Below are 12,167 nucleotides of genomic sequence, written 5' to 3' on the forward strand. Positions count from 1 at the left end.
GCAGATGCGCCCAGGAGGAGTAGAAGACTGGAAATAATCAAACTGAGGGCAGAAATCAACAAAATAGAAACGCAGAAAACAGTCCAAAGAATCAATGAAACAAAAAGTTGGTTCTTGGAGAAAATCAACAAGATCGACAAACCCCTATCCAAACTAATTAAACGACAGAGAGAGAACACGCAAATAAATAAGATCAGAAATGAAAAGGGGGACATAACCACAGACACAGAGGAAATTCAGAGACTCATTAGATCTTACTACAAAAGCCTGTATGCCACAAAACTAGAAAATGCAAAAGAAATGGACATTTTTTTAGATAAGTACCACATACCAAAGCTAAACCAAGACCAGGTGAACGATCTAAATAGACCTGTTAGTCGCGAAGAGATAGAAACCGTTATCAAAAATCTACCTTCCAAAAAAAGCCCAGGACCAGATGGTTTCAATGCAGAATTCTACCAGAACTTCCAAGAAGAGCTAATACCTATACTCCTTAATGTATTTCACAATATAGAAACAGAAGAGTCATTGCCAAATTCCTTTTATGAAGCTACAGTTACCCTGATACCAAAACCACACAAAGACCCAACCAAGAAAGAAAATTACAGGCCGATCTCACTCATGAATATCGATGCAAAAATTCTCAATAAAATACTGGCAAACCGAATCCAAGAACACATTAGAAAAATTATCCATTATGATCAAGTAGGCTCCATCCCAGAGATGCAGGGCTGGTTCAACATACAAAAATCTATCAATGTAATCCACCATATAAATAAACTGAAAGAAAAAACCATATGATCATTTCATTAGATGCTGAAAAAGCATTTGACAAAATTCAACACCCCTTTATGATAAAAGTCTTGGAGAGATTAGGGATACAAGGGTCATACCTAAATATAATAAAAGCTATTTATAGCAAGCCGTCAGCTAACATTAAATTAAATGGAGAAAAACTCAAAGCCATCCCACTAAAATCAGGAACACGACAAGGCTGTCCACTCTCTCCATACCTCTTCAATATAGTGCTTGAAGTTCTAGCAATAGCAATAAGACAACATAAAGGGATCAAGGGGATTCGTATCGGAAAAGAAGAAGTTAAGCTCTCGTTATTTGCAGATGATATGATAGTATACATAAGCGACCCCAAAAACTCTACCAAAGAACTCCTACAGCTGATAAACACCTTTAGTAATGTGGCAGGATACAAGATCAACTCCAAAAAATCAGTGGCCTTCCTATACACTAAGGATAAGGAAACAGAGAGGGAAATTAAAGAAGCATCACCTTTCACGATAGCCACAAATAGCATAAAATATCTTAGGGTAACTCTGACCAAGGATGTGAAAGATCTATTTGACAAGAACTTTAAGTCTTTGAAGAAAGAAATTGAAGAGGACACCAGAAAATGGAAAGATCTTCCTTGCTCCTGGATTGGGAGGATCAACATAGTAAAAATGGCAATTCTACCAAAAGCAATCTATAGATTCAATGCAATCCCCATCAAAATCCCATCAAAATTCTTCACAGATCTGGAGAAGACAATAATCAACTTTATATGGAAAAACAAAAAACCCAGGATAGCCAAAACAATCTTATACAACAAAGGATCGTCTGGAGGCATTACCATCCCTAACTTCAAACTCTACTACAGAGCTACAGTATTGAAAACAGCTTGGTATTGGCATAAAAACAGAGAAGTCGACCAATGGAATCGAATAGAAGACCCTGACATTAACCCACAAACCTATGAACACCTGATTTTCGATAAAGGAGCTAAAAGTATACAATGGAAAAAAGAGAGCATCTTCAACAAATTGTGCTGGCAAAATTGGATGTCAACCTGTAGAAGAATGAAAATAGATCCATATCTATCACCATGCACAAAACTCAAGTCCAAATGGATTAAAGACCTCAATATCAGTCCGAACACACTGAACCTGATAGAAGAGAAAGTGGGAAGTACTCTACAACACATGGGCACAGGAGACCACTTCTTACGTATAACCCCAGCAGCACAGACATTAAGGACCTCATTGAATAAATGGGACCTCCTGAGACTGAGAAGCTTCTGTAAAGCAAAGGACACTGTCACTAAGACACAAAGGCAACCCACCAACTGGGAGAAGATCTTCACCAACCCCGCAACTGACAAAGGTCTGATCTCCAAAATATATAAAGAACTCAAGAAACTAGACCGTAAAAGGCTAATCAACCCAATTATAAAATGGGGCATTGAGCTGAACAGAGAATTCTCAACAGAAGAAGTTCAAATGGCCAAAAGACACTTAAGGTCATGCTCAACTTCCTTAGCGATCAGGGAAATGCAAATCAAGACAACTTTAAGATACCATCTTACACCTGTCAGAATGGCTAAAATCAAAAATACCAATGATAGCCTTTGTTGGAGAGGTTGTAGAGAAAGGGGTACACTCATCCATTGCTGGTGGGAATGCAAACTTGTGCAACCACTTTGGAAGGCAGTATGGCGGTTTCTCAGGAAATTCGGGATCAACTTACCCCTGGACCCAGCAATACCACTCTTGGGAATATACCCAAGAAAGGCCTTATCATACAACAAAAGTATATGTTCTACAATGTTCATAGCAGCATTGTTTGTGATAGCCAGAACCTGGAAACAACCTAGATGCCCTTCAATGGAAGAATGGATGAAGAAAGTATGGAATTTATACATATTAGAGTACTACTCAGCAATAAAAAACAAGGACTTCATGAATTTTGCATACAAATGGATAGAAATAGAAAACACTATCCTGAGTGAGGTAAGCCAGACCCAAAAAGAGGAACATGGGATGTACTCACTCATATTTCGTTTCTAGCCATAAACCAAGGACATTGAGCTTATAATTAGTGATCCTAGAGAAGCTAAATAAGGAGAACCCAAAGAAAAACATATAGGCATCCTCCTGAATATTAACCTTCAGCAAGCGATGAAAGGAGACAGAGACAGAGACCAAAATTGGAGCACAGGACTGAAATCTCAAGGTCCAAATCAGGAGCAGAAGGAGAGAGAGCACGAGCATGGAACTCAGGACCGCGAGGGGTGCACCCTCACACTGAGACAATGGTGATGTTCTATCGGGAACTCACCAAGGCCAGCTGGCCTGAGTCTGGAAAAGCCTGGGATAAAACCAGACTCTCTGAACATAGCGGACAATGAGGACTACTGAGAACTCAAGAACAATGGCAATGGGTTTCTGATCCTACTGCACGCACTGGCTTGGTGGGAGCCTAGGCAGTTTGGATGCTCAACTTACTAGACCTGGATGGAGGTGGGGGTTCCTTGGACTTCCCACAGGACAGGAAACCCTGATTGCTTTTCGGGCTGGGGGGAGACTTAATTGGGGGAGGGGGAGGGAAATGGGAGGCGGTGGCGGGGAAGAGACAGAAATCTTTAATAAATAAATAAATTTAAAAAAAAATAAAAAAAAAATAAAAAAAAATAAAGTTAAAAGTCTTTAAAAAAAAAAAAAGAAAGCAGACTAAAGTCTCATTTGATTGCTAGCTTCATTTATCAGACAGTTTATCCCCTAAGGGTTAAGCAGCTCCTTGCTGACTTTTGGAGTCCCATTCACAGGGAAGTGTTAGGGTTGATAGAAAACAGTTGTTGAGAAAATTGGCTGTTAACACTTGTACAGAAAATTGGGGGAATCAGGGCTCAAGGCTGCCTGTGGTGTGATACATCATGTGGAAGGGGGCTCATCATGGTATCTGGGAAGACACAGTTTCACAAGCAAAAAGGGTGACGAGCAAAGTTAACTTGAACAAAACTAACATGATTCATGCTGTGTACAATCACAAGAACAGGGTATGCCTGGAGACATTATCTAAATGACAGTATTGAGATAATGGGTAATTTGAGTAAACCCATTCCTACTTATTACACCTGGCAGGGGCACAAATGCACATTCCAAACACAAACTGATATTTAGAAGGAGCAAAGCTCATAAGCCTCGTATCTTCTTTTCTTGGCGTTTTCTCCCAAGCACTCAGAATTCCCTCACAGAGCACCATTCTTGGACCTGTTCCCACACATGGAAATTAACCTGTGATTTTTTTTTTATTGTGTCCGATGTAGTTTGAATGACAACAACACCAGAGACTCATATTTGAATACGTTGTCTACAGAGGGTAGTACTGTTTGGGATGAAGTAGGAGGTGTGGCCTTGTTGGAAGAAGAGGTTTGTCACTGGGGGAGGGCTTTGAGGTTTCAGAAGAGTCCTGGCATTTCCAGTATGTTCTCTGCCTCTGTTTGCAGTTTTACATGTGAGCTCTCAGTTGCTGCTCCAGGTATCTGTTGCCTGCACCTCCACTTGAAGGGGCGTAAACGACTGACAATTAGAATTTACCAGACTAGCTTTAATATAAAATATTCAGCTTTAATAAGGGGAAAAGGGGAGCTTACAAAGCCAGGGTTCCAGAGGAACGCAGGAAAACAAAGAGGAAGCAGGAAGCACACCCACAAGATTTATAAGTAAATCTTGGCCTTAGGGGAACTCACCCCACAAACAAGGTAATTGGCTGAGCTTCCCCTTCATCCACTCTGCCATCATGGACTGTATTGCTTTGGGCCCATCATTTGATGAGTTCCCTTGGCCATGCTGTTTTACCACAGCGACATGAAGTAGCTGAGACAGAGTAATACATGCTAGTCAGGGTTCTCCAAAGAAGAATGGATAAAATTGATATTAAAGAGGATTCATTAAACTGACCTATAGGATGTAGTCCTGTAGGCCAACGATGGTTATCTCACACCAGAAATGTCAAGAATCCAGTAGATTTTAGTCTGTGAAGTTGGATGTTGCTGCAGTCCTGGTCTGGTGCTGACATCCCAGGTTGGTAGAAACTCGTAACTGTGACTTGGCATGGGTGTTTGAGGTTTCTGTGCTTATAAACCTACTTCTGCCCTGCTCAGGGGCCAGGAGGATCAAGGTAGCCTGATCCATCAGCGACCCCACTCATGTGCTGATTTACTAACAACTGTGCTGTTTCACTGCCCATGGGTGTTGTCTCTCCTTCCTCATGGTGCACAATGGACACAGAGTCCATTCGACGGGACATAGAAAGGAGAGCATGAGCTGTCATTAGCATCCATTCCTGCTCTGTTCCTTGACTGTGGGTGCAGTGTGACAGCCACCTTGAATCTTGATGCCATCTGGGACTCCTGCTTCTGTGACTTCTGCACTGTGATAGACACAGTCTGGCACTGTGACAAAACAACCCTTCTTCCTCCAGCTGCTTTTGTCAGGTGTCTCAGCAGGGCAACAGGAAAAGTAACAAAGGCAGCAGCGTCCACCTGGGGTATTAGAGAGCCTATGTCACTCCTAGTTTGGAGATGCTCTATTAGAGACTGCTGTACCGGCAGACAGACATTGGATTACACTAAGGGGTCGCCCAGAGTGGGAAGACCCAGTGTTGATGGAAACTTCAACTATAAATATTACTTTTATTGTGACTGTAAGAAGGAGCCAAACTGACGCCATTTTGAATAAGACTTCCATCTTGAAAAGTAGGGTGAAGCCAGGTTAAAGTTCCCAAGACTGCCCCAGACCTCCCCGGGTAACTGACATCACTGACCTCCTAGTTAAGACATGTATGGTGGGCAAGTCCCCCTGCTACAGTTGGGTAAACCACTGCAGGAAAACTTCCTAGGAAAGTTCCCTATCCCTGAACCTTGACTGGGGAACAATGCAACTGTGACTTGGTGCAGATGTTTGCAGATTTTCTGCTTAAATAGTTGCTGAAAAAACCTTCAAGGACGCAATCAGCTCCCGAATCTGTACTGTTGTTCCTGGGCGGTTGATTTTTGATGACAAATTCAATAAAGAACTTCCTTTGTATGGACTCTTGAGCCTGCTTGGGCTGTTTTGGACTCTTGGACCTACAATTTGGTTTCGTTTCTTAGAAGTTGATTGTGTGAGGAAAATGAGAAACCACTTGCCCAGCCTGGAACTCTAAGTTTTGGGAAAGGGGTTGCCTGTTTTCTTTGTGGTTTGGGTTAGAGAGACAAAGACCAGCAGAGTTGGGACTCTAACCTGCCCAGCTGTGTCCTCTATGCCAGGGTCCAGAGCTGTTTAGATCAGCTGATAAGCGCCGTATACAGGCAGAAAACTGGAGGACACCTGGGCACTGTTCAACACTATTAAAGATCAGGAAAACAAAAAAAAGCAAAATAGTATTCCCTTCTGTGAATCCCTGTCCCTCATTATACTGTTTCAGTTCTTTGGAATTAAGTAACAATTTGCTTTCTCTGAACTGTCTTTCTCCAAAGCGTCTCTGAAAGTATGGAATATATACATATTAGAGTACTACTCGGCAGTAAAAAACAATGACTTCTTGAATTTTGCATGCAAATGGATGGAAATAGAAAACACTATCCTGAGTGAGGTAAGCCAGACCCAAAAAGAGGAGCATGGGATGTACTCACTCATATTTGGTTTCTAGCCATAAATAAAGGACATTGAGCCTATAATTCGTGATCCTAGAGAAGCTAAATAAGAAGGTGAACCCAAAGAAAAACATATAGGCATCCTCCTGAATAATAACCTTCATCAGGCGATGAAAGGAGACAGAGACAGAGACCCACATTGGAGCACCGGACTGAAATCTCAAGGTCCAAATCAGGAGCAAAAGGAGAGAGAGCACAAGCAAGGAACTCAGGACTGTGAGGGGTGCACCCACACACTGAGACAATGGGGATGTTCTATCAGGAACTCACCAAGGCCAGCTGGCCTGGATCTGAAAAAGCATGGGATAAAACCGGACTCTCTGAACATAGTGGACAATGAGGACTACTGAGAACTCAAGAACAATGGCAATAGGTTTTTGATCCTACTGCACGTACTGGCTTTGTGGGAGCCTAGGCAGTTTGGATGTTCACCTTACTAGACCTGGATGGAGGTGGGAGGTCCTTGGACTTCCCACAGGTCAGGGAACCCTGATTGCTCTTCGGGCTGATGAGGGAGGGGGATTTGATTGGGGGAGGGGGAGGGAAATGGGAGGCGGTGGCGGGGAGGAGGCAGAAATCTTTAATAAATTAATTAATTAATTAAAAAAATAAATAAATAAATTGCTGAGCTAAAAAAAAAAAAAACAAAGCGTCTCTGAACTTGACAGACCCTGAGATAGGACTTTTTCTTCTACTGCTGACAGCTGACAAACTTTAGTGCAACCTCATGCATACAGATATATGAAAATGTGTATATAAACCAAACACTTCCTGATAATAACTCATAAAGTTATTTTAAGATAGTTCTTGAGTTCATATATGCTTTTATCATTTACTAAAAATGGAGGCAAATTTGCAGATTGCAACAGATATGTTTGGGTTTTTTTTACATAAAGAATTAAATCTTGCTGAATATTTGCTACTGCAGGACATGGAACTTTTCCATTTTTTCCGGATTTAATGAACATTTTTCGTTCGCTGTTGTCGATGCTGAGAACCCTACTTTGATTTAATACACAATATAACATGGCAGATACATGTTGAGGACCATTTCAGAAATAGAAGGAAATTCTGTCTTAATTCCAAGACAAGAATTATTGAAAGAATTATTTTATAGCGAGTGTTTTGCCTGCATGTGTGTCAGTGTATGACATGTGTATGAACAGTCCATATGTATATGAAGAGAACACAGAAGCCGGAAGAGTGTATTAGATTTCTTGGAACTGGAGTTACAGAGGGTTGTGATCTGCCATGCAGGTGCTGGATTCCAATCTGGGTCCTTTGGAAGAGAAGCCAGTTCTCTTAACTGCTGAGCAGTCTCCCCAACCCCCGAAACAGCAATTTTTAAAACTAAGCATTCTCACACGACACATGATGTCAGGAGACAACACCAGGGAAGCTGGGCCAGAAGCAAGGATGTGTTATACAGTTGATTTTGAATTAATTTTCGGTGGTTGTGCTTTCATAAACATTTTGGTGTTACCAAGATCTTCACAAGCCTCACACAGAGTTGTGTGACCTGTCGGATTATAATCCACAGAGAAATGGGAGCCATCAGTAGAAACCGCCTAGATCTTTTCCAAGCCCCTGTCTTCATTCACGATGCTTTGCTTCTGGTGCCTGGGGAAGTCATGGCTGGTGCCACCAATATGTCCCACATCCCTTCTTTGTGTTAACATTTACACATAGCTAGGACTTTTCTATCTTCAAAATATTTTTATCCAAGAAACAATCTCCCACCCCCACCACAGCCTGACTCCCCATCTTCCTGTTCAGCCACCTTCTGGGAAGGTCTGGCTAGGTTTGCAGCTTCTACTTCCTCATTCTGTCAGACTTCAGCCTCCCCAGACGCCCTGCCCTCTCTGTTTTCATCAGACTGGGCTGCTGGGCCCACAGAGGGACAACCCACCCTACCCCTGGAGTGGCAAAGCCTCTAACTGTCTCACACATCCGCTCATTGCGTGTTGAGGATACACGGTTCCCAGTCCTTCTCACCCCTGTCCCAGGCAGCCCTCTTCACTCCTGTGCTAGGATCCAGTCTCTTGCCCCACTCCAGGCTGAACTTTTCATATCCTTCAGCAAATGCTACCTTCAGTGGCAGCTGAGAGCCCATTTTTCCTCCAGGCCTCTCTGGAGTGTGTGTAGGTCAGCAGCCTTCTTTCTCCTGAGTCCACTCCTGCAACCATGCAGCAGCCCTAGTGATTCTGTGCATGTGAGTCACCACCCAGAGTCTCCCCTCCCCCAATCCTGTAAGGCCCTTTCTTGATAGTCCTTAGGCTTCAGGTGCCATGTCACCTGCCCATAAGCTCTTCTGTCCCTCCCTTAATTAGGCTGGGAGCCCCTGCTCTACTGCTCCAGCAACACCCGTTTACTGTCTTCTCTCCTGCGTCCCCACATCTGTGTCCCTCCCTTGTACACCCAGAAAGCATTGGTTGGTGTCTAGCACACGTTCCTCAAAACTGGGAGTTTTTAGACACAGTGTTCACAAATGAGAAAATGGAATTCAGAAGCAGGAAAAAGGCAGATCAAATTCTGAGGGGTGGTCCCCAAGTGAGCAGGGAGCATCCTGAGAGGATCATTTGTGAGCCCCTTTTCTTCTGTCATACAGTGTGGGTTTTGTGTATACTGAAGTTATCCTAGGGATGGAGCAAAGCTCAGTGGTGGCTGGGGTGAAGTGCAGGAGGAGCCCAGCTAGAGAGATACTAAGCAAAGTGCACTGGAGACCAGAGTCCATGGGACTGCCAGCTTCCTGGGATTGACTCACTTCTGTTGAGGGAGGGAGAAGAAAGAGGGGACTGGGAGTGCCCAGGGTCCTTGGGTGTGTGTGTGTGGGAGAGGGGTGGGGTTTACACTATTCCAATCCAGGGACAGCTAGGTGAAACAGAAAGCAAAAGAGAAGTTAACTCAAAGTGAACTCTGAGCTGCTTTGGGTGACTGGGCAGTCGAGGTTTCGCAGGCCTGCCAGTATGGCAGCGTCTGGACCCTTCCCGCTGCTGGTGGAGGGGTCTTGGGGCCCCGACCCCCCGAAGACCTTAATCAACAAGTTGCAAACATACTTTCAGAGCCGGAAGAAGTCAGGCGGAGGGGAGTGTGAGGTCGTCCTGCAGCCTGGGAGCCCTGCCAGCTTTCTGGTGCTCTTCTCTCCAGAGGACGGTGAGGGGCACAAAGGTCACACCCTGCAGGGTTTGGAGCCATGGATGGCAGGCCCAGTACTGGCAGTACTGGGCTACAGCTTCATGGGAGCAGGGGGTCCTGGGGGCCAAATCTGGGTGGAAAGCACATTCTGTAGTGGTGGTTGTTCCCCTTTCTCTTCCATGAGTTTCCTGGCTATTGTGAACCTTCTCTCTCTCTCTCTCTCTCTCTCTCTCTCTCTCTCTCTCTCTCTCTCTCTCTCTCTCTCTCTCTCTCTGTCTCTCTCTCTGTCTCTCTCTCTCTCTGTCTCTCTTCCTCCCTCCCTCCCTCCCTCCCTCCCTCCTTCCTTCCTTCCTTCTTTAATTTTCCCGTTTTTATTATTCAAGTGGTACAGTTAAATTAAGAATCTTGAGGAATTGTGGATCATCTAGCACCACGGGGTTCTAGCTAGGGAGGGGTGTCCTTGCAAGGTGAGCTTGAGGAGGGAAAAGCCCAGGAGCTCTGGTGGCACAGCCTGAACAAAGTTCCTGCTTTGTCCTTCTGCCCCAGGGTAACCTCAGGTGGCTGTGATCTTTGAGCCTGGATGGGGTTGGAAGTGGGGTGGCGGTGGGGTTCCCCCATCTCTGAGAGGCTCCAGAACAGTTGAGAAGTTGAATGTTCCCCACTCCTGTCTGCAATCTGCAAGGGAGGCCCAGCCTTGTTTACTTGATCAGGTGGGTGATTGGAAGCCCCAGACCTGTGGCTTCTGGAAGCCCACTATCAGTTCCCACCTGAGATTTTGTAGACCAGGGTCATCCTCAGAATGTAGACAATTCCTCCTTCTCCTTGAGTTTGGAAAAACATTTGGGGCAGAGGAGGACCAAAGAGGCCTAGGAAGCAAGGCTGTAGTTAACAACCCAACAGGGATCCAAGAAGAAAAAAGTAGAGAGAGACTGGTGTAGAGAGTGTAGACACAGGTTTTCAGAAAGCCTGGGCAAGAACCTTATTGTCCTAGGTTTGATTTCACCAGGGCATGCTCCACAGACAGCTGGTAGCAAAACCTGTTTTCTCATTTTCTCTTTTCCTAGAGCAGTGGTTCTCGACCTTCCTACTACTACAATCCTATAATACATACTGTGGTGATCCTCAATCATAAAATTATTTTTGTTGCTACTTCATAGCTGTAATTCTGCTACGGCTATGAAGTGTAATGTAAATATCTCTGTTTCTGGTGGTCTTAGGTTACCTCAGAAAGGACCTTTGACCCTCATAGGGCTCGCAACTCACAGGTTGAGAACCACCTCAGAGGATTAGAGGGTTCCCAGTTTGATGCCAGCTGTTACTACTCCAGTAGACACAACCCTTACGGAGTGCGTTCTTCTCTTGAGCCGTCTCCAAATGCCGGTCGCAGGTTAGGGGTACAGATTACTGCATCCTTGTCACAGCGAGGGCGGGGGAACTAGATCCAGCCCCAGCTCTATTCTAGACACTTTAGTACAGAGAATGTGGGTGAGTGGGCAAGCATTTGCCACCAGCCCTCTGAGGTGACTGGAACGTGCTGAGGTCTGAAAAATCTCTGTTGTTTATTGAGAGCCTCAAACCAACAAAATGGAGATCTATAGGATACTGGTAGTTTAGTGACATACACAGCAGGGGGAAGTATGGTTGTGAGGGTGCAGTCCCAGCTGTAGCCTTCCCAGCAGGCCCTGGGCAGCTGATGTGAAGGCTAGGCTCACACCCCAGCTCAGCTTTCTCCCTCAGGGGTTCCCAGTCCACAGCCCCCTCTTCTCCCAGGTGGCTCAGCTGATTCCTCTCATTCATTCCCAGTACAGATGACTCAGAACATTAAAATGGAACATTGTTGCAGGCCAGTCTTTGGGGTGACTAGAACTTCTATTCACTTTCGGTTTCCTATTTGAGGCCCCACTTCCTCCTCAGCAGCAAGGCAGCTGGAATTTCCCAGCAGATTTACCTTGCAGTCCTAGGGCGGCAGTTTTCTTTTCCTGTAGAGGCCCCACCCTCCTTCACAGAAACACCCTGAGCAGGCATGACTCTATTCATGTAAACCTTCACTAGCTGGGCAGTGCTACTGAGCCTACCAGTGCAGTAGTGTATACCGGTACCAACAGGGAGGTCTCACCTTTGTATGTCAAAGGGGTTTGGGTACTATTGAGTATGTAGGTCTTTTTTCCCTTAGGACAGTGAGCTATACTCTCAAACACAAACTCAAATCCCTGTAACCCCGTTTCAGGTGGACACACTTTATTATACGTTCTAGTCCTAAATGGGCTCCTGTTTATTAAGTGAGGGCCTAGGTATTATTGAAGTAAGGGAACTCATATTCTTCAAAAAAAAAAAAAAAGCTTTGACAGGTCAGTGGTGGGGCACGCCTTTAACCCCAGCACTAGGGAAGCAGAGGCACACAGATCTCTGTGGGTTTAAAGTCAGCCTGGTCTACAAAGCAAATACCAGGACAGCCAGAACTGTTACACAGAGAAACCCTGTCTCTGAAAACCTTACATGCATACATAAAAAATTTATTTGTATTGCATGTGTATGGGTGTTTGCTCTTTATATGTCTATATAA

The 12,167-nt window shown here is 44.6% G+C and overlaps 1 protein-coding gene across 2 annotated transcripts in view; it reads left to right on the top strand.

Annotated features, from left to right (window-relative positions):
• The first annotated feature begins 9,374 nt into the window (after nucleotides 1-9,374).
• Parp14 (poly(ADP-ribose) polymerase family member 14) overlaps nucleotides 9,375-12,167 on the top strand; it is a 50,939-nt gene continuing 48,146 nt past the window's right edge. For both annotated transcript variants that reach the window (XM_075965033.1, XM_075965043.1), the window contains exon 1: nucleotides 9,375-9,622. In XM_075965033.1, the coding sequence (XP_075821148.1) occupies nucleotides 9,436-9,622 (187 nt within the window). In that variant the 5' untranslated portion in view covers nucleotides 9,375-9,435. The remainder of the gene's footprint in view (nucleotides 9,623-12,167) is intronic.

This window comes from Microtus pennsylvanicus, chromosome 1, assembly GCF_037038515.1.
Source record: "Microtus pennsylvanicus isolate mMicPen1 chromosome 1, mMicPen1.hap1, whole genome shotgun sequence".
Classification (NCBI taxonomy): domain Eukaryota; kingdom Metazoa; phylum Chordata; class Mammalia; order Rodentia; family Cricetidae; genus Microtus; species Microtus pennsylvanicus.